At 40.4% G+C, this 21,542-nt stretch overlaps 2 protein-coding genes across 2 annotated transcripts in view; one reads left to right on the top strand and one right to left on the bottom strand.

The window, feature by feature from the left end:
- The window catches only part of LOC145436976 (tyrosine-protein phosphatase non-receptor type 21-like), a 36,289-nt gene extending 30,543 nt beyond the window's left edge, over positions 1 to 5,746 (top strand). Inside the window, exons 22-27 of the mRNA XM_080314158.1 lie at positions 645 to 762; positions 885 to 1,100; positions 1,552 to 1,680; positions 2,594 to 2,888; positions 4,047 to 4,204; positions 4,657 to 5,746. Of these exons, the coding sequence (XP_080170284.1) occupies positions 645 to 762; positions 885 to 1,100; positions 1,552 to 1,680; positions 2,594 to 2,888; positions 4,047 to 4,204; positions 4,657 to 4,785 (1,045 nt within the window). The 3' untranslated portion in view covers positions 4,786 to 5,746. The remainder of the gene's footprint in view (positions 1 to 644; positions 763 to 884; positions 1,101 to 1,551; positions 1,681 to 2,593; positions 2,889 to 4,046; positions 4,205 to 4,656) is intronic.
- A 3,071-nt stretch (positions 5,747 to 8,817) lies between these two features.
- Positions 8,818 to 18,991, bottom strand: LOC145436977 (uncharacterized). Its single transcript, XM_080314159.1, has 4 exons — positions 18,768 to 18,991; positions 17,860 to 17,979; positions 14,146 to 14,255; positions 8,818 to 11,221 (listed from the first exon to the last, which is right to left on the bottom strand). Exons 1-4 carry the CDS (start codon positions 18,871 to 18,873, stop codon positions 11,096 to 11,098), a joined length of 462 nt encoding a protein of 153 aa, XP_080170285.1. The 5' UTR covers positions 18,874 to 18,991; the 3' UTR covers positions 8,818 to 11,095.
- Between the last annotated feature and the right edge of the window lie 2,551 nt (positions 18,992 to 21,542).

Below are 21,542 nucleotides of genomic sequence, written 5' to 3'. Positions count from 1 at the left end.
CCATTCCCCATATATCAGTTTGATAGTTGTTTGCATCCGTGGTTGTACCAAGTCACGGCGTTGCGAGTCACATATTAAGTCCTTCTCTGATTGTAACGTTTGACCCAACTCAACTAGAGTCATTTATATTTTATCAGGCATTTAGTCCGAGATCGATTAATTCTACAAAAGGCTGCGTCCAAGTCCAAACCACAATTTTCAGTCACGAATCATCAACGAGTCATGTTTTGCCATCATAAACAAGTAATGTGACGCAATAGTTGATCTTCCACAGAGCGGTAACTTTTGAAAATGATGTAATAGTGTGAACTTTGATGAGTAGTTTCAGGCTTCTGGAGTAGTTTTAGATCGAATTTTCAGTTCTCAAATTCAACAAAAAGATACTTGGCAGTTAAATATTGTCGAATTTTCGAAATCCAAAATGTCATCGCGGGCCGCACAAAATGGTCTCGAGGGCTGCATGCGGCCCGCGGGCCGCGTGTTTGAGACCTCTGCGCTAGAGCAAGTTTGGTTGATGTGTCCAAAAGCTTTTCAAGTGCCCTGAAATAGACATGGATTGATGCTACCTTTGAAAATACTCAACGCTGTTTCCTTCTGGGCTGCGTGCGCGTCTGTTAATCGGCGTCTCTGTGTGTGACTTTCAGCGGAGAATTGCGTCACGCCAGACGAAGCACGAGAAGAAACAGTCCCTTGAAGGTTTCCGCGTCGGATATCGCCATCGAGGAACCTTCGTCGCCATCTGCTGGGGCACACGACGATCGGGTGAGGAGGGTTTTCTGGAATAGTCGACCAACGGTCCAATGCAGTCCAAATTTACGCACTTTAGTCCCATGAAAATTGCCCCTGTCACGTCAAGCGTGTGTAAATTTGTCCCGTTCTCTCAGGTTTTGCAGCTTGAAAAAGTGGTGGAAGACGGCGTCGTGTTCACCGAATTCAAAACTATTCCGAGCGGCCGGACGTCTCCGAGTGGAGAGCTGTTTTTCAAAGACTCGACCGGTCTGAGAGACGTGAAAGGGGTGTTCCCGTATGTTGACAACAGAGTGAAGGTCGCGTGCACGGCGGCTAACCCAGACGGATACATCAACGCATCGTTACTAAAGGTAGGGCTGGGCAAATAACTCTTTGTTAAATATCCAAGTCTAGCATTCTTAGTGTGCTTTTTGCGAGTACAAGGAAAATATTTCCACACCGCAACTATTTGGTAGTACCATCTGAGTTGGACGGATTAGTGTGCGTTGCCGCTCGTATGGAAGTAGAAGCAACGCCATAAATTGCTGCTCAATTACAAGTAAAAAGAGCACTTTCGAAGACATATCAAAACTTTTCGAAGTAGAACATGAAATCGGAAACAATTTCGTGGGATTGACAGTAAATTTTGAAATAAATTTTAAAATATTTTTATGATGAATTCGAAATTTTCACATCTTCCAGTTGGAATCGAGCTAAATTTGGTGTGCGGCGTTTTTTTTATGCAACTTAACAGTTTAATCAGTGAATCCGGGAATCCGAAAAAAAGCTGCGATATTATGCTATGATTTCATTGGTTTTCAGATGGACGCGGGCGATGAGGCAGAACAGTATATCTTGTGCCAAAATCCGAAAGAGGAATTTCTCGATGAATTCTGGGGGATGGTGTGGGATCAGGGCATCTGCATCATAGTCATGATATCCAAGGAAATGGTGAGATTGACGGGTGTTTTTCTACTGGCTTTGGCTATTGCTGTTGTTGATTTATTGTTAATTTATTGTTAAATGTATCTTATGTGGGGTATCCATTTTACAGTACTGTAACGAATTTGTAGTTCTAGTGCATAACAGGCTTGTACAAACTATTGGGTTTTCAAGATGCCCAACTAGAACTAGAAGAAGAACTAGCGATCTTAAAAATCCACAACTAACTAATAACTAGGGCGATTTTTTGTAGCTAAGAAAAAAAAGGTGTGGACCTAAAAAATCAAAATTTTGACATTTAAAAGCTTAATTTTGACCAAATTTTGACTTCATTATGTAAATTACGTGTTTTCCCATGTAATGTTACAATTGTAGACTACTACTCATCTTCATTTCTGGTTAGAACTGTCTGTCCTTACGAAGTTGTTTGGCCCGAAATAAACTTCATTTTAATGAAATCTGGGCCGTCTACAACGGTAGGCTACAGGATGTTAAATATCAAATGATAAGTTCACCGATAGTGCAAACATCTACGATACAAACAAAATGCAGGTTGCAAAAAATGTCAATTTTTTGACCTAACGCTACAATTTTGACAAAATTATGACTTTTCTTACATGCAAATCGCTTTGCTAATAACTAAAGATACAAATTAGTGAATTGCAAATAAGCTAGGAAATATTGGAAATGGAATCTGCATTTCAAAAGGAAAGTGTTTTGAGTTTGAAATGGAAGGGGTTCAAATCCCGAAACCCACTCCCTGGCTTCGCTACTGTTAGCAGTGATGACTGTAATCTACCAATGGCTGCAAGAACATCACACCGGTATGACAATTCATGCCAAACGACGACGAATCTTTTCTAGCAGTTCGGCGCTGAATTTATTTTAAATGAAAGGACAGCGTTTTCATCTGTTTTTGCAGGAAGACGGAAAACGCAGATGCGGTCGATACTGGCCGGAACAGATCGGACACTCCGACGGCCTGGTCTCGGGAAACTACCGCGTTTCCTGCGAAAGCGCGAGCGAATTCCCGCAGACGATGTACTCCAAGCAAAACGCGGAGGAGACGTCCGAAACGAAATCTTCGTGCGAAAAGCTGTCGACCAGCATGCTGGTGCTGGAGAAAGCCGGCGCCACGGTGTGCCGTAAGATCTGGCATTTGCAGTATTACGGGTGGCCAGACACCGGCGCGCCTAAGGAGGCTTCCGATTTTCTCGGTGAGTGGCCCGTGTGAGTTCAGAGGTGATCGGAGTGGAAGCACTAACAGTCTTTTAGGCGTAATTACTAACATTACGCAATCTGAATTTAGTTAGAGTTACCATACGAGGATTTATCCTCTTTTTTGACTTATGGAAAGTGTCCTCGGAGGTCGCCCAAATGTCCTATTTTTTGAGAATTTCGGTCAAATTTACGGCCAAATGCGACTGAAATTCCGTAGATGAGCACCGAAGTAACGCTCTGGCGGGTATTTCGGGTGCGGACTCGGAAGGTTGATCATTTTTTCAGGATTCTCCTACGGTTTTACAAGTTTCAGAATTTTGAAAAAGTGCCCTATTTCAGATTTCCAAAATATGGGAACTCTAATCTAGTTGAATAGTATATTCATTCGTGCTGAAATGAACCCGAATATTTTCCTCGTCAGGGGTAATGGTCAGCAACTAGTTGAGAATTGAAGAACATTGTATATCAACAATCAAAATATGTTGTCACCAGCATCGAAGTTTACAGACTTCCACAGCGGAATATAGTATCGAAAATATGATTAGGATTGGGATCATAAAGTTAGCCGATTCGGAAGAATGCTAATTTGAATAAAATAGTATTTACGGTGACTAACTCCTTAATTATTTATTATAAAATTATGGAATTAGACATTTTTCCACCGCAATAACTTTGCTTTTACTGGTTGGAATTGAGCCAAATTTGGTGTGCATCATCTTTACTGACAGCCTAACAATTTTATGGGGTCAACAGAAAAATTTTGAAATTTATTTTTTATTTTTCAATGATAAATTCAAAACTGTCTACTGCCAGAATCTCGCTTCTGCTGGTTGGAATTGAGCCATAGTTGGTGAGCAGCGTTTTTTTAACCAACCTGACAGTTTTATCGAGTAGCCAGTGAAATATGAAGGAAAAGTTTTTTTAACAGCCCTAATGTACAGTGTACACGTACAGTTTATCCAGGTTTGCTAAATCCGTGAGATTAAAACTTAACTTTGTGCACTGCGATCATCCAGTTTCCTTGATCCTGGGTTGTTGAATCCTGATGTGTGCGAGTCGCAGTGCACAGCGCGATAATCGACTTCTTGATGTTAACAGATTTTCAATTCCCTCCACGAGTGTCAACGCACCGTTATTCCCGAATTTTCTTGCAGCGTTCCTGGACGAACTCGAGTCGGTTCGAAGACTCGCCAACGAGTCGACGCCACTTCAGACGCCTGCCCCGGTGCTGGTCCACTGTCCTTCCGGCGTCGGCAGAAGCGGGGTCTTTGTTCTTTGCGACCTGATGAGACGCAGTCTTGAGCATAATAAGGTACGTAGGGATGAAATTTTTTTATGTTCTAATCTAATTTGCGAAATATTTCTATGTTCTAATTTTAATTGTAATCTAGTTTCTGGTTTTACAGAACTGTAGGCCTACAGTGCCAAGCTTGCCGGGCAGACATTTGCTATTCTCATGCTCACAAAAATGAAACATGATTTGCTATTAACTAAACTTGACTCCATGTCCAAGTTCTAATCTCATTCGAAAATAAACTTTGTAGCTGATTCTAATTTTAATCTAATTTGTAAGTGACTGTGTAGCTGTAGTTCTAATTTTAGTCTAATTTTGAAAAACTTCGTTGCCGTAATTCTCATTCTAATCTGATTTGGAATAGTTAATTTTCCAGTAGTCCAGTTGTCACTAGCTTAATGCATTTCGTAATTGAAAAGCTATGTCGCACGCTATTAGACTCGGCACTGCAGTCTCCTTCCTTTTTACAGACGACAACGATACCGGAAATGCTGAAAGCCCTCCGTCAGCAACGAGCCAACGTGGTGCAGACTGTGTCACAATACCATTTCGTATATCAAGTATTGATTTTATTTCTTAAAAACTCCAGACTCATATAAGCCGACGGTCGCGTAACGTCATACCGCGGCCCTCCCGCCAACACAAGCAACTTTGCGTGCCCCCGTTTTTTATATCTCCTATCTTACAATGTACAGACCCTTCTCAGTACTCGTGATGAAATTGCAAGGTCTTTTATTCGTTTATTTTTAACTCGTTTTTAAACTAAATTGACTGCAACAATGAGACTTTGCTCGCGGCATCATGTGATCGTGAATAGAGCCCGGCTGATTTTATCGTGTCGCCGCTTTGACAAAAATATCGGTATCAGCCATTAGAAGTAAAACAAATGTCAGCAATTTTTGATAATATCGAGTAGATATTGCACTTTGAAAGAAATATCGGCCATTAGAGAAAAAAGGTATCGACTGATTTCAATCCACACTTTGAAAGAAATATCGGTGTCGGCCTTTAGGTAAAATGAATATCGGCAATTTTCGATAATATCGGGTGGATATCACACTTCGCAAAAAGCATTGGTATGGGCCATAGGTAAAATATCAGCAATATTTGATAATATCGTGGCGGAATTGAGCCAAATTTGGTGTGCAGCCTTTTTTGGCAACCCAACAATTTAGTCAGTTACTCGTCGGACTCCGGGAAGAAAATCTTTTTTTGAAAAACCCTGATTCGTCCAAACGTACCGATGACCGCAAATCTGTTCAAATACATGCTGTGTACTTTCTAAAATGTTAAGTCAAGCTAGAAGACATATTTTTAAATATGGACTTACTATATCGAGGTTATCGGTGAAGGTCGGGCTCTGCACGCGAGTCTCTCGCGGCTATCTATCGTATGCGTGAAACAAATTGTATCTTCTTTGATGCCAAAATGATGGAAATATGTATTCACGCTGGGACTGTCGTTTGATTAGGTACGCTACTTCCGTCCTATCAGTGTGTTGTGCCTTTGACGCAGTTGATAATGAGTTATTCGTTCATTAATAAAATCTTTGCGAAGTCGTTCTGCTGGTTTTACTTGATTGTCGTGTGAAGATGTGCTGGTAGTGGGTTTAAGGTAAATTAGAATTGGTAGTGGTGTATTAATTCTACTGCCTTAGTTATCTATAATACAAACTGGTGACCAATTTAGTGAGAAGCAGACTGTAAGTGGAGCCACACAGAGATCTTTAATTTGTCGACAGTGAAAATCAATGTATAGCTTACAAAGCAGTTGATTAAAACATTGAATATTGCTGCAAAGAATACGTTCGTATTGCCAACCTTATTCCAGCCAGACCAGGAACATAACTAGGAGTAAGGAAACAAGAGATCGCTTCATGGCGGCAGAGTTGTAATCAAGTCAATCTTACTTTTATAGTTTTGACTCAAGTCTAGTCATTTTCCATTCGCCACCGAGTCAGGGAGCAAAGGTTCGAGTCCATGTCATAGTGTTCACCGTTAATTTCTAGTTAAACTCACCTATTTGGAAGCTCCTGGTGATTGCCTCGCATTCATATAATTTATTACTCGTTTGTCTCACTTTAGAGTTGTTACGTTGGTTATTGTATGTATTATTAGGCTTACCATATTTTGGAAATCTAAAAGGGGGACACTTTTTCAGAAATTTAAGACTTGCAAAACCGGTGAATTTTTCCCACTTCGTGATCGGTTGACTAAAAAAAAAAGGTCATCTTTCCGCTCAGATCTCAAAATATCGTTTTTCTCTCCACATTGCCAGGTGAATGACTAAAAAAAATAAAAAAGGTCATCTTCTCGCTCAGAGCTAAAATCACCGTTTTTCGCTCCGAAATACCCGCCGCAGCGTCACTTCGGTGCTAATTTGCGGCGTATCACTCGCAATTTGCTCTAAATCTGACCTAAATTTTTAAAAAAGAGGACGTGGTAAGCCTTGCGGCCTTAAAAAGCGGGACGTTTGGCCGACTGGTCGGGACGCCGGGACAAGACGTTAAAAAGTGGGACTGTCCCGCCTAAAACGGGACGTATGGTAAGCCTATGTATTATGATGATGCTTCTAGGGATGGTGTGAACCTCTGAAGGGTTCGGGTTCGTGTGAACGCGAACCTTTTTGAAAGGTTCTGTGTGAACGCGTGCTAATTCCAACCCTACATTTCGGTGAAGTGATAGCATATATATTTAGCGACGACTCGGACCGCAATGCTGAAGTACATATTGACGTTTTAAACGTCGCCAAACTGGGGCAATTAATGATGTAATATTCACATAAAATCGATATCTTCCGTCGCTCTGCGAACAATTTCGACGAGGACTTGCAAGGGAATATAAGTTTACGCCTTAACGGTCTAGGCCAGATCGGACAATGTATTCGGCGTCTGAGTATTGCTACGTTGCTATTGAGCAATATTACCTCATTAACAAGTTATACAGCAGTAGCCTACGCCCCAATCGCACGGATTTTATTTTTATGATACAATAAACATATGTAATCAAGATTGATACCGTAGGCCTGCTAGAATTTTTACATCAGACAACGATATCAACGTCATTGATTGGTTGAATAAGCATCATTCGCTGACTACCAGCAAGTAGTGTATTTTGCTCTTGATGTTGTGTGATTGCGGGTCAAGCTCACAGCAGAGAGTCACTATATTTGAGCTAACTTTTGTTACAAAGCAAGTAAAATTTTTGAGATTGTCAAGGTGCATGCTTGTTTAGTGTGGATTTTTTTATGCTGCCAGCGCCATACATATAGTGGCCCGCAGTTGAAATGCAAGAGATTTCAACCAAACATGTTATAATTAACTTAAAATTGTAATATATGAAAGAGGTTCACAGTGCAGAACCTACCAGAGATGAGCGGATTTGAAATTTCGATGTCCTAATCCAATCCAAATCCGAACCTTCAAATCCAAATCCTAATCCATAACTTTTTCATATTCAAGTCCATGTCCAATCCTAATCCGATTCCAACTGGAAATTCAGAAGAAATACCAATTTATGCAATGGAGGGATTCGAAAATTTTCTTTCACAACCAACGATTCACTTGATTCAAGATAACTTAGTAACCATAAGTACATTAATAACTGATCTGAATAAAGTTTGTCGCCATTCGCCACACGACATTTCAATCTCCCAGAAAATAGGTAAATCCAATCCAAATCCTAATCCGTTCAGAAAAAAATGTCTAATCCAAATCCAATCCAAATCCGAGAAAATTTCACAAATCCTGTTTTTTCAAAACCTAATCCTAATCCATGCTCATCTCTGGAACCTACCGAGGTTCGTTTGTGAACGTGAACCTCTAAATGTCTGAGGTTCACACACAGAACGCGAACGTGAACCTCACGTTCACACCATCCCTAGATGCTTCCCTGTAAAGTAGCAAGGTATGACGTCATGTCTACTTAACTGTCCATCACCGCATCATCAAGTCGTATAGAATGGCTTGAGTTATGCGCAATGACTCTAACTAGAGATGGTCTGTAAAACCGTACTTCTACTGTGTCGAAGTACTCAAGTAGGTTTTACCTATCTGCATGATTTCTTCAGTGGCTATGCTATGGACTAATTCTGCTCAAGTAAGCTGATTTGGAATGTAGTTGCCGTTATATAGGATTTGATAATCCTACATTGCCAAATTGTTTTTGAACCGACTGTTCTATACATTTATTATTCTCCTGTTTATCTCTTGATTTGGTTGTTCTTATTTCTTTCGTTAATTATTTATTATTGTTGCATGTTGCTGTTCCAACTTGCCACTATTTGACCGTTTCCAATTTACTCTTGACGCGAGAATGGACTTGAAAGCAGCTGACTGGATGATCTGCAGGAGTCCCCAAGGATCGTATCACTGCGGCATTTATTTTATTTTTGAACTCAACAGAAATGAACAGTTTTCAGACTAAACTAGACTGCTCAGTGCTCACTGCTCACCCTTCAACTTGGATTGCCTTCTGCTAGTTGATTCTTGCCCGATTTGTCTCCAGTCATGTGCAATTACTCAAGTATAACTCTGTAAAAAGGCAGTAGAATCCCCGTGTCCACCACGTCTGAAATTTGGTGCGTGAAAACGACTCTCGGAAGTGATCTCCTCTATCAACACTGACACAACATTATCTTCGTTTATAGTTTATTAGAAAAGCGATCACGACACCATAAGGATAATAGCATAACAATAAAAGTGGAACCAGAGCTTGGCAACGCATTCTCGGAAATAAAACACACATTTCGAAGACGCAAATCATGATCCTAGGGCATTTTGAGAAAACATTAGTCATTAGACCAGGGGTTCAAACTTCGGTTTAATTGTAAGGCGTTTGTGAACGGGCAATGTTTCAACTATCAACCGAGAAGTTAAGGTTTCCCGCGCTTAAAAAAGTTTGAAGAATCCTCTCAGACCATTCTTGAAGACGAGGGGTGTTTTGATCCACGATGACAAAGGCAAGTTGATATGGTCGGTGACAAATAAGCTACCTTTACTTTTCAAGTACCAAGTACGAATATGCCTACTCACTTGAGCGCGTTTGCTTTACTAGTACTTCTATATTTGCTCAGCTTTCAGTCATTGAGTATTAGGTACGGACAGCCAAGGTAGTAAGTGTGAAGAATTGATGCTACTTTTTCAGAGAACACTACTTGCACTATTTATTCAGGTGGCTATATTTTCTGACCACTTCCAGGTTTACTCGACAGTTTTTTAGGCACTTACACTTAGGATATCATACAGTGGGTATACGCTTTGAATTTCATATAGTAGAGCGTAGCTTAGGGATATTTCAAACGCGCTTACAAAAAAGGCTAAGTACTTGAGTGATTTGATTCTGAATCGATCATCATCACGTCACAGCAGCATGAATGATGCGGAAACTTCAAATATGTGCCATCAATGGAACCACAAATAACGTAATGCCCTTGCTGTATCACATTTAAGAATAACTGGTATTTTTTCGACCATACCTATTGTAGTTCACTCTGTGAGAATGCTGTGGTTTGATCACGACTTCACAGATATGTCGTTTAATTAACATGTGCATTGTGCAGTTTTGTATGGCATTGTATACTGCAATACTATGGTTATCAAATTTAAGATTGGGAAAGGAGGACACTTTTCACAGGTTCCAAAAGTTACTGAAGCGGAATAGAAAACCATATTTATACAGCCAATTTCATTGTGTTGACTAAAAAAGAGAGGTCATTTTTCAGATTTTACTCTCACGCTAGGGTTACCATATTTTGAAATCCTAAAGAAAGGAAACTTTTCAAAAATTCTGAAAGCTCCAGAACCGGACAAGAAAACTGGTGATTTTGAATCTTCTTAGATCGACAGTACTGTGTCGACTAAAAAAAGTCATGTCTTTCACTCGACTGCCGATTTTTTACGAAACTATGACGTTCGCTGCGTCGTGGTTGCATTTTTGGTCGCTTCGAAAAAGAGGACAAATTCCCAAAAAATAGGATATTTAGGCCTCCTACGAGGGCACTTCAAAATTATTGTAAAAAGAGGACAGATCCTCTTATAAGAGGACGTACGATAACCTTACATAACCCGTCATCTATCTTTTAGGTCAAAATTTTATGTCTTTTGTGTTATTTTCGAGCATTTGGGCTATAAAGCAGGACAAATTGTCAAAAAAGTAGGATATTTCCCCGAAGGGAGGACATTTATTCAAAAAGGATGACTAATCCTCGAGAACAATGGCAACCCTATGCGGTACACCCAATTGAGGATTACAGTCTTCCTCAGTGGAAAGTAGTATTGAAACTATAATTCTGATTGAAAATTACCTCTTAGTGGACGGGGAGAAAACTTTTTAGTTCTCAAAAAACTCATATTTTACTACTCGACTCGAATCATTGCGCCCAACCCTACTTACGAGTAAAATTATTTCTGAAAATTGCACCGATTTGTAGTCAAGACGCACTTCATAATTTTAAAAGTAGTCAGCCATGATCGCCTACTAAATATATGCAACGTCTCGACCAAATCCACTTTTTCAAGCTACCTACTAAGTCACTTTTCAAATCTTCAATTTCTCCTCGCACTTGATTTAGTTCTTACGTGTCTTGGAAATTTTCATTCTAATTGCAGTTGAGTAAAAATTTGCAGCTATTTCTACTCTAATACGAACGATAACTATTTTGATGGAAAAGTCCCATGCAATTTCAAGTTGGTCATTGAAGCACGCCTACTTTCCGAAACAATCTATTCTTGTCCATACCTCAAGTCGGCGTAGACGACGCCTCTGGCATCACCATTTGTTCTGGGCAGATCCCGCAATAAAAGAATCTAGATTATCGTCGGACAACGAACACGAATAGAAATATTTTTGTGTCTACTAAGGATTAAATAAAGAATTTTTAAAAGATTCACAATTTTGGATAATTACAACATTAGTTGCTATCGGAACCATCCGCTCGTAACATGGATTGGATCATGTTCTTCACTTGGGCTTCATTGCGACATGAGCTCAGTGCTTTGTCAATTTTCTGGAGCGAATAACCTTTTTTGAGGGCAGTCTGAAAAAATAGAGTAACAGGGTCAAGGGTAATCGTCACCAACTAGTAGAGTTGTACCATCAAACACATCACTGGCTTAAAAAATTGAAATAATTGAGGTGGACAGATGGCTTAGGTTCAACGTACTATTTTTAGATTATACACAAAATACTTATAAAAATATCCTTATAAATATACGAGGGGTATTCATTGAAAGGAATCAATGGAGAAAGACTGGCGACTCTCAACCACCGCAGGTTCTTAAACTTTTTCCAAGTGCCACTTGCTGGTCTGGTTATTATCTTACACCAATTCTACTTCTAATTACCAATTTTTGGGCAGAACTACTGAATTTTTACACTTTTGGATTTAGTTTAAATTGAAGGTACAGAACTGCAATATACAATTGAATAGTAGGCTTTATTCGTATTGAAACGAACCCGAATATTTTCGGCTGACACTCGTCAGGGATAGGCCTATCATCTTCAGCAACTAGTAGAGAATTGGAAAGAACATTGTATATCAACAATCGTAACACAAAATATGACGTCAACGGCAAGAAATTTCTAATAATCGGGGCTTGCACTTATTGGTATTTCGTCTAGGCCTATAGATACTGGTACTTGAAAATGCGACAAGAATCTGTCAAAAGTGAGGAAAATTAGTATATTATAAATGCAAACCGATATCACCGGTGTTATAAAAAGTCGGTTTAACAAGACTCTAACTGGAGCAGTCAACACAGTGACTTGAACTCGAATCATAATACCATGACTCGACTTGAGTCATAATACCATGACTCGGACCTCAGCTAGCTGACGTGGACTCGGACTTGAATCGGTGGTGAATTAAAAATGACTCGACTTGACTAGAGTCAAAACTGTAAAAGTGAGATTGACTTGTGACTCGGAGCCTTGTGACCCTGGTCGTTGGTCATTATCTGTTAGTTGCAAAGGTACACCCTGCAACTCGGAGAGTGGTCACCTCCGGTTAACTGCTAAAATATGCGACACATCCACAAAATCTGCTCTTAAGCCTATAAATTTGCTACTTTTAGCTGCGATTTTGTGTAAATTTACAGCATCAATTCTACTTGAGTCTGGCAAAGTATCATGCATTTCAAGCAAAAGAAACCCGTCATTCAAAACAAGTTAGTGGCATTAAGAGGACACAGCATTGCAGATGAGTCAAGAGAACCACGCCTGAAACATATAAATTTACCAATAGATTTAGTGACAAAGTACTACCCTTTTAGGAATAATCCAAGAAGGCTTTACTTACTTGCACGACCTTCTCAAGTGGTTGTGGATTTCAGACTTTTTCTACTTCGCACTTTTCACTTGTTTACTCAAAACCGGGATAGAATCTTTACGTTTTTACTTGCTTTGTAATTGGTACTTTTACTTCAACTCAGATTAGAAATCCAAAACCTTATGTGTTGCAATTCAACTCAAATAGCTGGGTACCAGACTTGGATGACTGGATAAACTCCAGTTACCTAATTAGACTAAATTAGAGCGAAATGCCAGTAATATAATTCTAATTTAAACAGCTTCTTTGAGGATTGAGGTACAGAACTTCAATATACAATTGGATAGTATATTCATATTGAAATGAACCCGAATATTTTCGGCTGACACTCGTCAGGGGTAAGCGTCAGCAACTAGTAGAGAATTCGAAAGAACAGCGTATATCAACAATCGTAAGACAAAACATGACGTCACCAGCACGAAATGTCGAATACGAGAGCGTTCAATGTACTATTTTTAGATGATACACGAACTCTTTTTGTTGACACAGCCTTGGCTGGTGTATTTTGATAAAAGTCGACTCCAAAGCACACAAATGAAAGTGTGAGCGACCCTTTCCGAGTATGCGAAATCTGTCGTCTCGATAATTTTTCGCACAGGCGGGATTATCCAACAAGTGTTTGCCAATTACAGAATTTATGGCCTTTGATTGTTCCGCATCAATCTTGAGCGGATGAGTTAAGGGTGAGCTTTTCACCGAGCGTGTTCTAATGAATCTATACGCTGTTCTTTCGAATTCTCTACTATTTGCTGACGATTAACCCTGACGAGTGTCAGCCGAAAATATTCAGGTTCATTTTAATATGAATATACTATTCAATTCTAATTTAATTTGTCAAATGTTTCTATACTTGAATCTTATTTTAATCTCATTGTTTTCTTAAAAATCCCTCTTTGTCTGCTGCATATTGTCAGCATTCCCAGCAAGTTAACATGAATATCCCTTTCGCGCAGGAAAATCCAGTGCGAAGTCGCCATCGCATTGCTTACACCGTACAGCGACATTAGTTATTGTGAAGAATCATACCCATGCTGACATAACAGCTTGTAGTATGCAAAAAACCTTCTACTTTCGATCACGAACAGAACAGCAGCGAAGAAAAAGAGACAGTGAACACAGGCTAGTTCACTATCATGCCCTCAACTACATCAAGAAAAAAGAGGAAGATTGCTCCAGATCTAACTAAAGAAAATATATTAGGAGTAGGAAGATATTTCGCGGCAGAGCGAGAGAGCATGTTTTTATCGTTACTGGAAAAGAGAAAATCCTTTTCCTATTCTCAAGGCTCCTGCCCGACAACTCATAGGCGTGACTAAAACATCTGCTCCGTCGGACAATTTTTTCAGCCATGCATGAGCGCTGTATGGTACAAAACGAGCCAAGCTTGATGGACAGACGTTAGCCATTACCATTAGTTTTTGCGAATTCAGTGATCCTATTTCTGATCTAATTTGAAAAAAAGTGTAGCTCTAATTTTAATTTAATTCGGAATAGCGGAAAACTATCAAGTTTGCCGGGTAGAACTATTTCTATTCGTAGGCCTTTCTTTATTGGCCATACATCAACTGTTGAACGTAAGAGTACCAAGGTTTAAAACTATAGGCCTACATTTAGCTCCGTATTGAACAGCTTACTTTTAGGTCAGCAGCTTCAATTTTGGTTTGAATAATTTTCAAGACTAGAGCTTCGGCACTTCCGTCGCTGTCCAGCAACTCTTTCACAGACAATCCACCTCCGCCCTGACCTGAAATTTAGGGGATTTCTGTGATTGTCAACAAAGACAATATTTGACTATGTTAGGGTTGCCATACGTCCGGAATTTCCTGGACATGTCCGGAATTTCACTGTTCAAACTAGCGTCCGGGAGGAATTTCTAAAATATGCCAAATGTCCGGAATTTTGACTTAGGCTCAGAATTTTTTTCGTAAATCAGCATAAAAACAATCTTGTTTGGGAATATTTATGCTGATGTATGATATTTTTCTTCGCGCTGCGCGCGATTTACTAGCACATTTATTGCTTTTAATATGGAGACTACCACCCTCGCAAAAACTGCCGTAAAATATAAATAAAAACGACCTTCATTTACTGGAATAAGCCAAATTGTAATCGCAATTATAGGAGAACGGTATATTCCTAGAGATCGTTAAGGCCGTTTAAATGATTTATCAAAGATAGTGGTTCCGAACGGGGGGTCGTTTGCCTTTATTCTAGGGTTTGTGAATATGTTGAACGTGATCAGCTTCCACAATAGCCCGTGAGTAAGTCTGGGCAAAGGTGCTGACTTCTTTTAGTAATCAGCATAAGGCTGATTAACAATCTTATCGGTAGGACATGAACATGACTTAACGATGCGCAATTGCGCTCCCAGTATTTTCGAACTGATCATCCTCCACCGGCAGTACCCTAACTCTGATCATGTGGGCGGAGAGTAGTATATACATAGTAATATATGGAACGAACAATATTATTGACAGAAATCATCAAATAATTTAACGACCAGATTCATATAGCAAGCACGTGCCCCCCTTCAGAAGTTGCATCGATTACCCCATAGTGTGGGCTCAAAATCATTGTTTATTTGGGCGGGAGGGGGCTGAAAACATGTGCTTTCGGTCCCGGTTACACAACACACAGTCACATACTCTGAACCGGACCGTGACCACCTCTGGTCTATGAGCAAAGCGTTATTGGTGTGACGTCAATTCATTTTGAAATCCACTAGTGGGCGCTAAAGGGTGTCCGGAATTTGGGTTGCTGAAATATGGTAACCCTAGACTATGTAGGCTAAAAGTTTACCGTGTGATGTGACTAGTAGCTCGGCATTCAAGTACCAATGCATTATCTACCGCAGGGAAACAGCAGGCGTGACTAATTATCGTTCGGACATAGGCCTACATAAATGCCGTAAATGTAAACTGAATTACAACTAGATGTAGAGACTTTCAATATGTACCAAACTACTACAAGTCGAGGTAAGAAACAAAAGGTATATAAACTACGCAAGTTGTTTGAAGTAGATTGTGATTAGTTGTCACACACCTTCGTTAGTCAATCGCCAGTGGCAGGTTTCAACATTGTAAGACACACCTTTGCAATTAATGGAGGATGGAGCATGACGTGAAAATGGGTGCGATTTTCTGAAACCAAGTGTCCTCCTGAGTGCAGCAAATATAAATTCCGCAATGATGTATTTTATAGCCACATTCTCAAATTCGAGTATGCATTGGTCTACTCGAAAAATCAAATCAGAAATACAGGACATAAATTACATAGAATATACTAGATTCAGGCGGCTCTGTCCGAACATAAATATCGTACTGTACATTATGCACAGTCTTTATTTTACTGATACTCGATCGAATGATAGTTCATTTGGAGACGACCAGAGCCATTCTATATTACTCGAGCCGAGTGGGAAAAGTGGGTTGAACCGAATTGAACTCAAAACTAAACAGTGAACGCAATGACTTGGACTCGAGTCATAACACCATGACTCGGATTCAACCCTCTACTCCAGTGGTTCCCAACCTTTTTCATCTCGTGCCCCCCTTGGCCGAAATTTGAGCCAAAATTCCCCCCTTAGGAGAAATCTGCCCGATGTTTAAAAAAGGTCATTTTTTACCGCGCAATCACCAGTTGACCGAAGAATAAGACCGGAGGTACGGAGTGTCTGTTTCTAGCAGGGCTGTAACAATACTTTGTAGACCTTCAAAAACAATAGTCTTGGCCCCAATCAAACAAATTCTGGAAGGCTTGACTCAACAGAACCCCATACTTCCATTTGTGCTTTCGGCTTATCATGCACCAATCGCTAATATAACTGCTGTGAAAAATTAGTATGCATAAATTTGCTGGTCTCGCGATTTTTTTCTCAAGTGTGCGTATGCATTTGGCCAATAATATTGGTATTTTCATATATAGCAGGATTGACCACACTCGAGTCGGATTCGAGTCAGCATTTTCTGATGACTCGAGTCATTTTCTCAAAATAGGGAAACGACTCGACTCGACTAGAGACAATCTTTGTGTTGACTCGACTTGGAGTCATTGTACATGACTCGAACCAAGCCATATGACTCGTGACTATAAGACGGCCAAGACCGACATTTCATTGTAATTTCGAAGAACAGTAAAGTGGCCTTCCTATTGGAATTTCGTCTATTGGTCCTGGTACTTGAGAATGCGACAATAAACTGCTCAAAGTGAGGAAAATTAGTACATTATAAATCAAAATCATTCAATATCACCAAACAGAGTTATAAAAAGTGAGTTTAACAAGACTTTAACTGGAAACTGAGCAGTCAACACAAGGAATTGGACTCGGACTCGAGTCATAATACCATAACTCGGACTCGACCCTATGCTCGGTGACTTGGACCGTCGGACTTGACTCAATGGTGAATTGAGAATGACTCGACTTGACTCGAGTCAAAACTATGAAAGTGAAATTGACTTGTGACTCGGAGCCTCGTGACTTGGTTACAGCTCTGATATATACCCTGATATATCACATACACGTGATCAGATTTCCTGCTTGAGCTCATTGAAATTTAGGACACTCATTCGGTTTCGGCAACATTGCACCAAGTTTAACATGCATTTTTTCGATCTAGTAGCTGTTCACTAAAAATAAAGCAAGGCTAGCGATCTCTTTGACTTGAATCGATAACGTTGGAATATTTTGTCACTTTATGAAAATAGGCTTTTCGAAGTACAGAACTTCAATATTGCAGCCAACAATACGTTCATATTGTTAAATTTATTCCACTGGAAGCTTTTCGACTGACTCTCTTCAGCAGTGAACGCCAGTAAATGAGGTTAACCAAGTTCGAAATATAGAAAGAATTTTGTCGTTGTGACGTAATAATGACAAGTACACAAGTTGTGTCAACGACAAAGTCACAACAAATTGTCTTGCGAAGTGCAGCACATCTGAACTAGTTCAAAAAAACAAGGGCGAACTTAGGGAGAAAGAGATTTCGAATATCATTTGAATTTACTTTCAGCAAAAAAACAGCTATAAGGAGCATACGCACTGATATAACTGGTTGCCAACATGACAGTTCGGACATGAACATTTTGGGAAATCCGTTACAATTCTAAAGTGGAAATCCTCCCTAAAAATTGCAAAATTCCCCCCAAGGGGGGAATTCCTCCCCGGTTGGGAACCACTGCTCTACTCACTAACTTGGACTCAGACTTGACTCGGTACTGAATTGAAATTGACTTGTGACTCGGAACCTTGTGACTTGGTTACAACCCTGGATTTCACACAGATCAATCAATGGCCTATAGTAATTGGCAGTTCGTTTTTGTAATAAAAATATTTGATGTTGTATAGTTACCTCCACCTCCAATGACAGTGCCTTCGTTGTTGTTGTACGTTGCTGTCCCTGCAATGTTGGCTTGAGGGAACTGACCGCCAGATATATCGATATCCGTATGTGTTGCCCCGGCTCCAAAATCTTAACATAAATACTGGCATTTAAAAGCTGACTCAGTTCACAGTGATCAGCAAAACATACAACAATGGTGTTTGTTTCGATATACATATGCCACGATGCAGTAGAGCAGGGCTATACAGGTGCATTTACAAGAGGTTACATTTTTTTAGGTCGTTATAACTCTCACAAAATATACTAGTCATACAAATGTAATATGGTATAGCCATTAATTATACAGAATCCGGTAAAGTGGCGTTAGCAAAAGGGAAAGCAAGAAGTGAAATGCATCTATTGCTCTGATTATCACAAGAAGTGCGAGAATTGACATTTTTATTTCTTGCTACCGGTGTGAAATCAATTCTTTATAAGGGTCATGTTTGTAAATGCTGACTTACAGCTACTCCCAAAATAGTGGGAATTTGTAATTTGGGCAGATAAGGTCCGGATTCAACAAAGGTCTACATTTGGACCATGGTCCACCAGTTAAGTATGGCTGTATAGCCTATGCCTAAACCTACAGCGGTCAGAGTGCGAGACATCAGTAAATCCGCTCAGAGATATGGCGCTATTTCAGTGTACCGATGCTGATCACGATAGCTCAAGATTATCATAATATGTTCAGTCGAATCAAAATGTGGGTCTTGCCTACTACTCGGTACTCATACTCATGGAAACGGGAACTGCATAGGGATAAGGTCATGTGATGCGTATGAGCAGTATGCTACAGTTCAAAAATTCTTGCACTGGCGGGTGACATCAGTATAATTTCACAGCAGGTTCGTACCAATGGTAATATCATATAGACGTACGTTTTGTTTCCCTGTTAACAACGGTATTTCCCTTGTTTCCTACAGACAAATGACCAATGTGACTGCTGGTGATGTTAAACTGGTTTTTTACACCTCGCTTAGACATTTCCAATCTTCTAACTACGAATTTTAGGAAATGATATACAGTAGAATACAGCTAAGCCTTAACACTGGAGCCAGCTCTCATCCAACACAAATATTCTTTGCAGAAGTAGCTGATTGACAGTAATATTATAGAAATTAAACATGGAACGGCAACGACCGATTTTGCAGCTTCGTTCCGCTTCGCCGAGGCTGGAGTGGAGAATTGTTATACGTAAGCGACTGTAGGATTTCTGGCAATCCAAAAGCAATCTTCCCGAGCGCAGAAATTATTGAATCTGGTCTTGATCGAAAGCTACTGTTGCACTGATTCCGAATATATAAATTAAAATAATGATCAGGCACTGATCCACCTAGAATCCGTCCTCCGAGTCTGAAATATCGGCATTGTTCGAACAATCAGAGAGTCGCGACGGGTCATTTTTATGGTCATTGTGTTGCGGTTACCCAATTGTTCTGAACAATGCCGATATTTCGGACTTGTAGGACAGATTCTAGGTGGATCAGTGCCTGATCAATATTTTAATTTATATTTTCGGAATTGGTGCAACAGTAGCTTTCGATCAAGACCAGATTCAGTAATTTCTGCGCTCGGGAAGATAGCTTTTGGGTTGCCAGAAATCCTACAGTCGCTTATGCAAAACAATTCTTCACTCCAGCCTCAGCGAAGCGGAACGAAGCTGCAAAATCGGTCGTTGCCGTTCCATGTTTAATTTCTATAGTAATATAGAAACACTTCCGCATTTCTTCTATGAAGTATGGTAGCAATCTGAACGAACTTATCAGAAAACCACACTGAAAATCCTCAGCTTCGCAAGTCGCTCATAATGTGCAAAAATAAAGCCTCGGTCAGAAAAAGATAGCTAGCAAATATAGGTATCAATTCGCATCCTATCGCAGATAAAAATCGATGCGTCCATCAAGCAATGAAAAACTAAGCTTGCAGGGTCACCAAGTTTATGTATCAGTTCCACTGCGGTCGTTGCCCCGAATATTTCAATGACTTCTTTACCTCGGAATCAAAAGCGCACAAGTACAACACACGCGCGTCCACGTCGTCCAAATAACATATGATCGACCGAAAAGATCATCGCTCTATCAAATATGCCGGACCTGATGTGTGGAACAGTATCCCGCCGGCCATCCGACAGTCGACGAGCATGTCCAGTCCACATTCAAGCCGAAATACAAGCAATTACTACTAAATAAATACAGTCCATCCTCAAGATTACCAGACCACGACTGACATATCGATCACGCTTCCCATGACATGCCGCCTTATTTCTTGTCGCTTTCTTTTTCTGTACTATCTTCTTTACTTTCATTCAGTGTGCATGCCTCCTCTTTACATCGTCTAGGCCAATGGTTCTTAACCTTGCCTCCAGCGCCCCCCAAGGGGCGCTGGCGATTTTGAAGGGGGCGGAAACGCTCAGGGGGCGATATGGGGGGCGCTGGGCGATATGGGGGGGGCGATATGGGGGGCGCTGGAGAAAAATGGCTTCGCTGTAGATGATGTGGTAGTAGGACATATCCATAATGAGTATTCAGAGCGAACTAACACCGAAAACTTCGTTATATATAGCGTACAAAAGACATATAGGTTTAATTGTCCATAGGTGCCTAAATGACTGCTGGCACCGAATGTTCCTGTCTTGGCCATCTGAACCTCAGAAGACGAATTCCATCTGACTGGGAAAAATTATATGCCAGTGAAGAAATACTAATTTGAAATCGTGTGCGTCTTTTAGTTTAGTACGATTGGGCAACAAGGATATATAGAACTAGATATCCCTGTTGGGCGATTCTATATTTTTGATATAGCAGACAGGAGGTCACGAAATAACATCATGCAACGAAGTCATACCAACGGGTCCGCCCGCCCGAATATGTTTCATTATTAGTTACGGGCCCTACAGTTTCCAAGACACCTCACAATGTTCCCTCTACGTTTTGACGAGTCTGCGCACACTCACCAACTCACTGCACAGACCCTTGGACAACAGTTCATAACGACTAAAAAAATGTCATAACTTCGGATTTGTTGTGCGCAACGTAGATTTTCTGTGCGCAGAGACCGTGTCAGCACTGCGCACGTGCGCAGCTTAGAGGGTACATTGCAACCTCACTCAGCTCTACCGGTAAATCTGGTAACGTGAGCAGAGAGGACAAGAAATTGATAGCAATATATATGCAATTCCCGATGGTATTAACCGATTTTATCATGAATTATCGAACATTTTCGCGCTTCGCACTGGCTCGCTAAACAGTACAGCTGATTTCGTGGCAAAAGCGAACAACGTGATGGGGGCGGTCGGTTTATCACCCAATGGGAGCCCAAGACCCAAGTTTTTTCGGGGGGCCTGACGAAGTGTCGTTTCGTTCCTGCCAACATGTATACTCCCGAAGATGCATATTTATTATTGAGGGGTCCTACCTTTTCAATCACACATTACTCAGCTCTACCGGTAAATCTGTTTACGTGAGCAGAGAGAGGATAAAAATTGATATCAATATATATGCAATTCCCGATCATATTGACCAATTCAATCAATAATTAGTGTAATTTTTCGCGCTTCGCGCATCTAGGCGAGAATAGCTGGCTCAGTAAATGGACACGCAATGTAGATGACCATGTATCGGCAAATAGCGGATAGCCGAAGGGGGGTCTTGGGG

The sequence above is a fragment of the Botryllus schlosseri genome, chromosome 4 (genome assembly GCF_051294905.1).
Source record: "Botryllus schlosseri isolate E-star chromosome 4, Bs_hap1, whole genome shotgun sequence".
NCBI lineage: Eukaryota > Metazoa > Chordata > Ascidiacea > Stolidobranchia > Styelidae > Botryllus > Botryllus schlosseri.
Note: the sequence above shows the minus strand (reverse complement) of the source record. Positions and strands in the feature narration are given on the sequence as shown.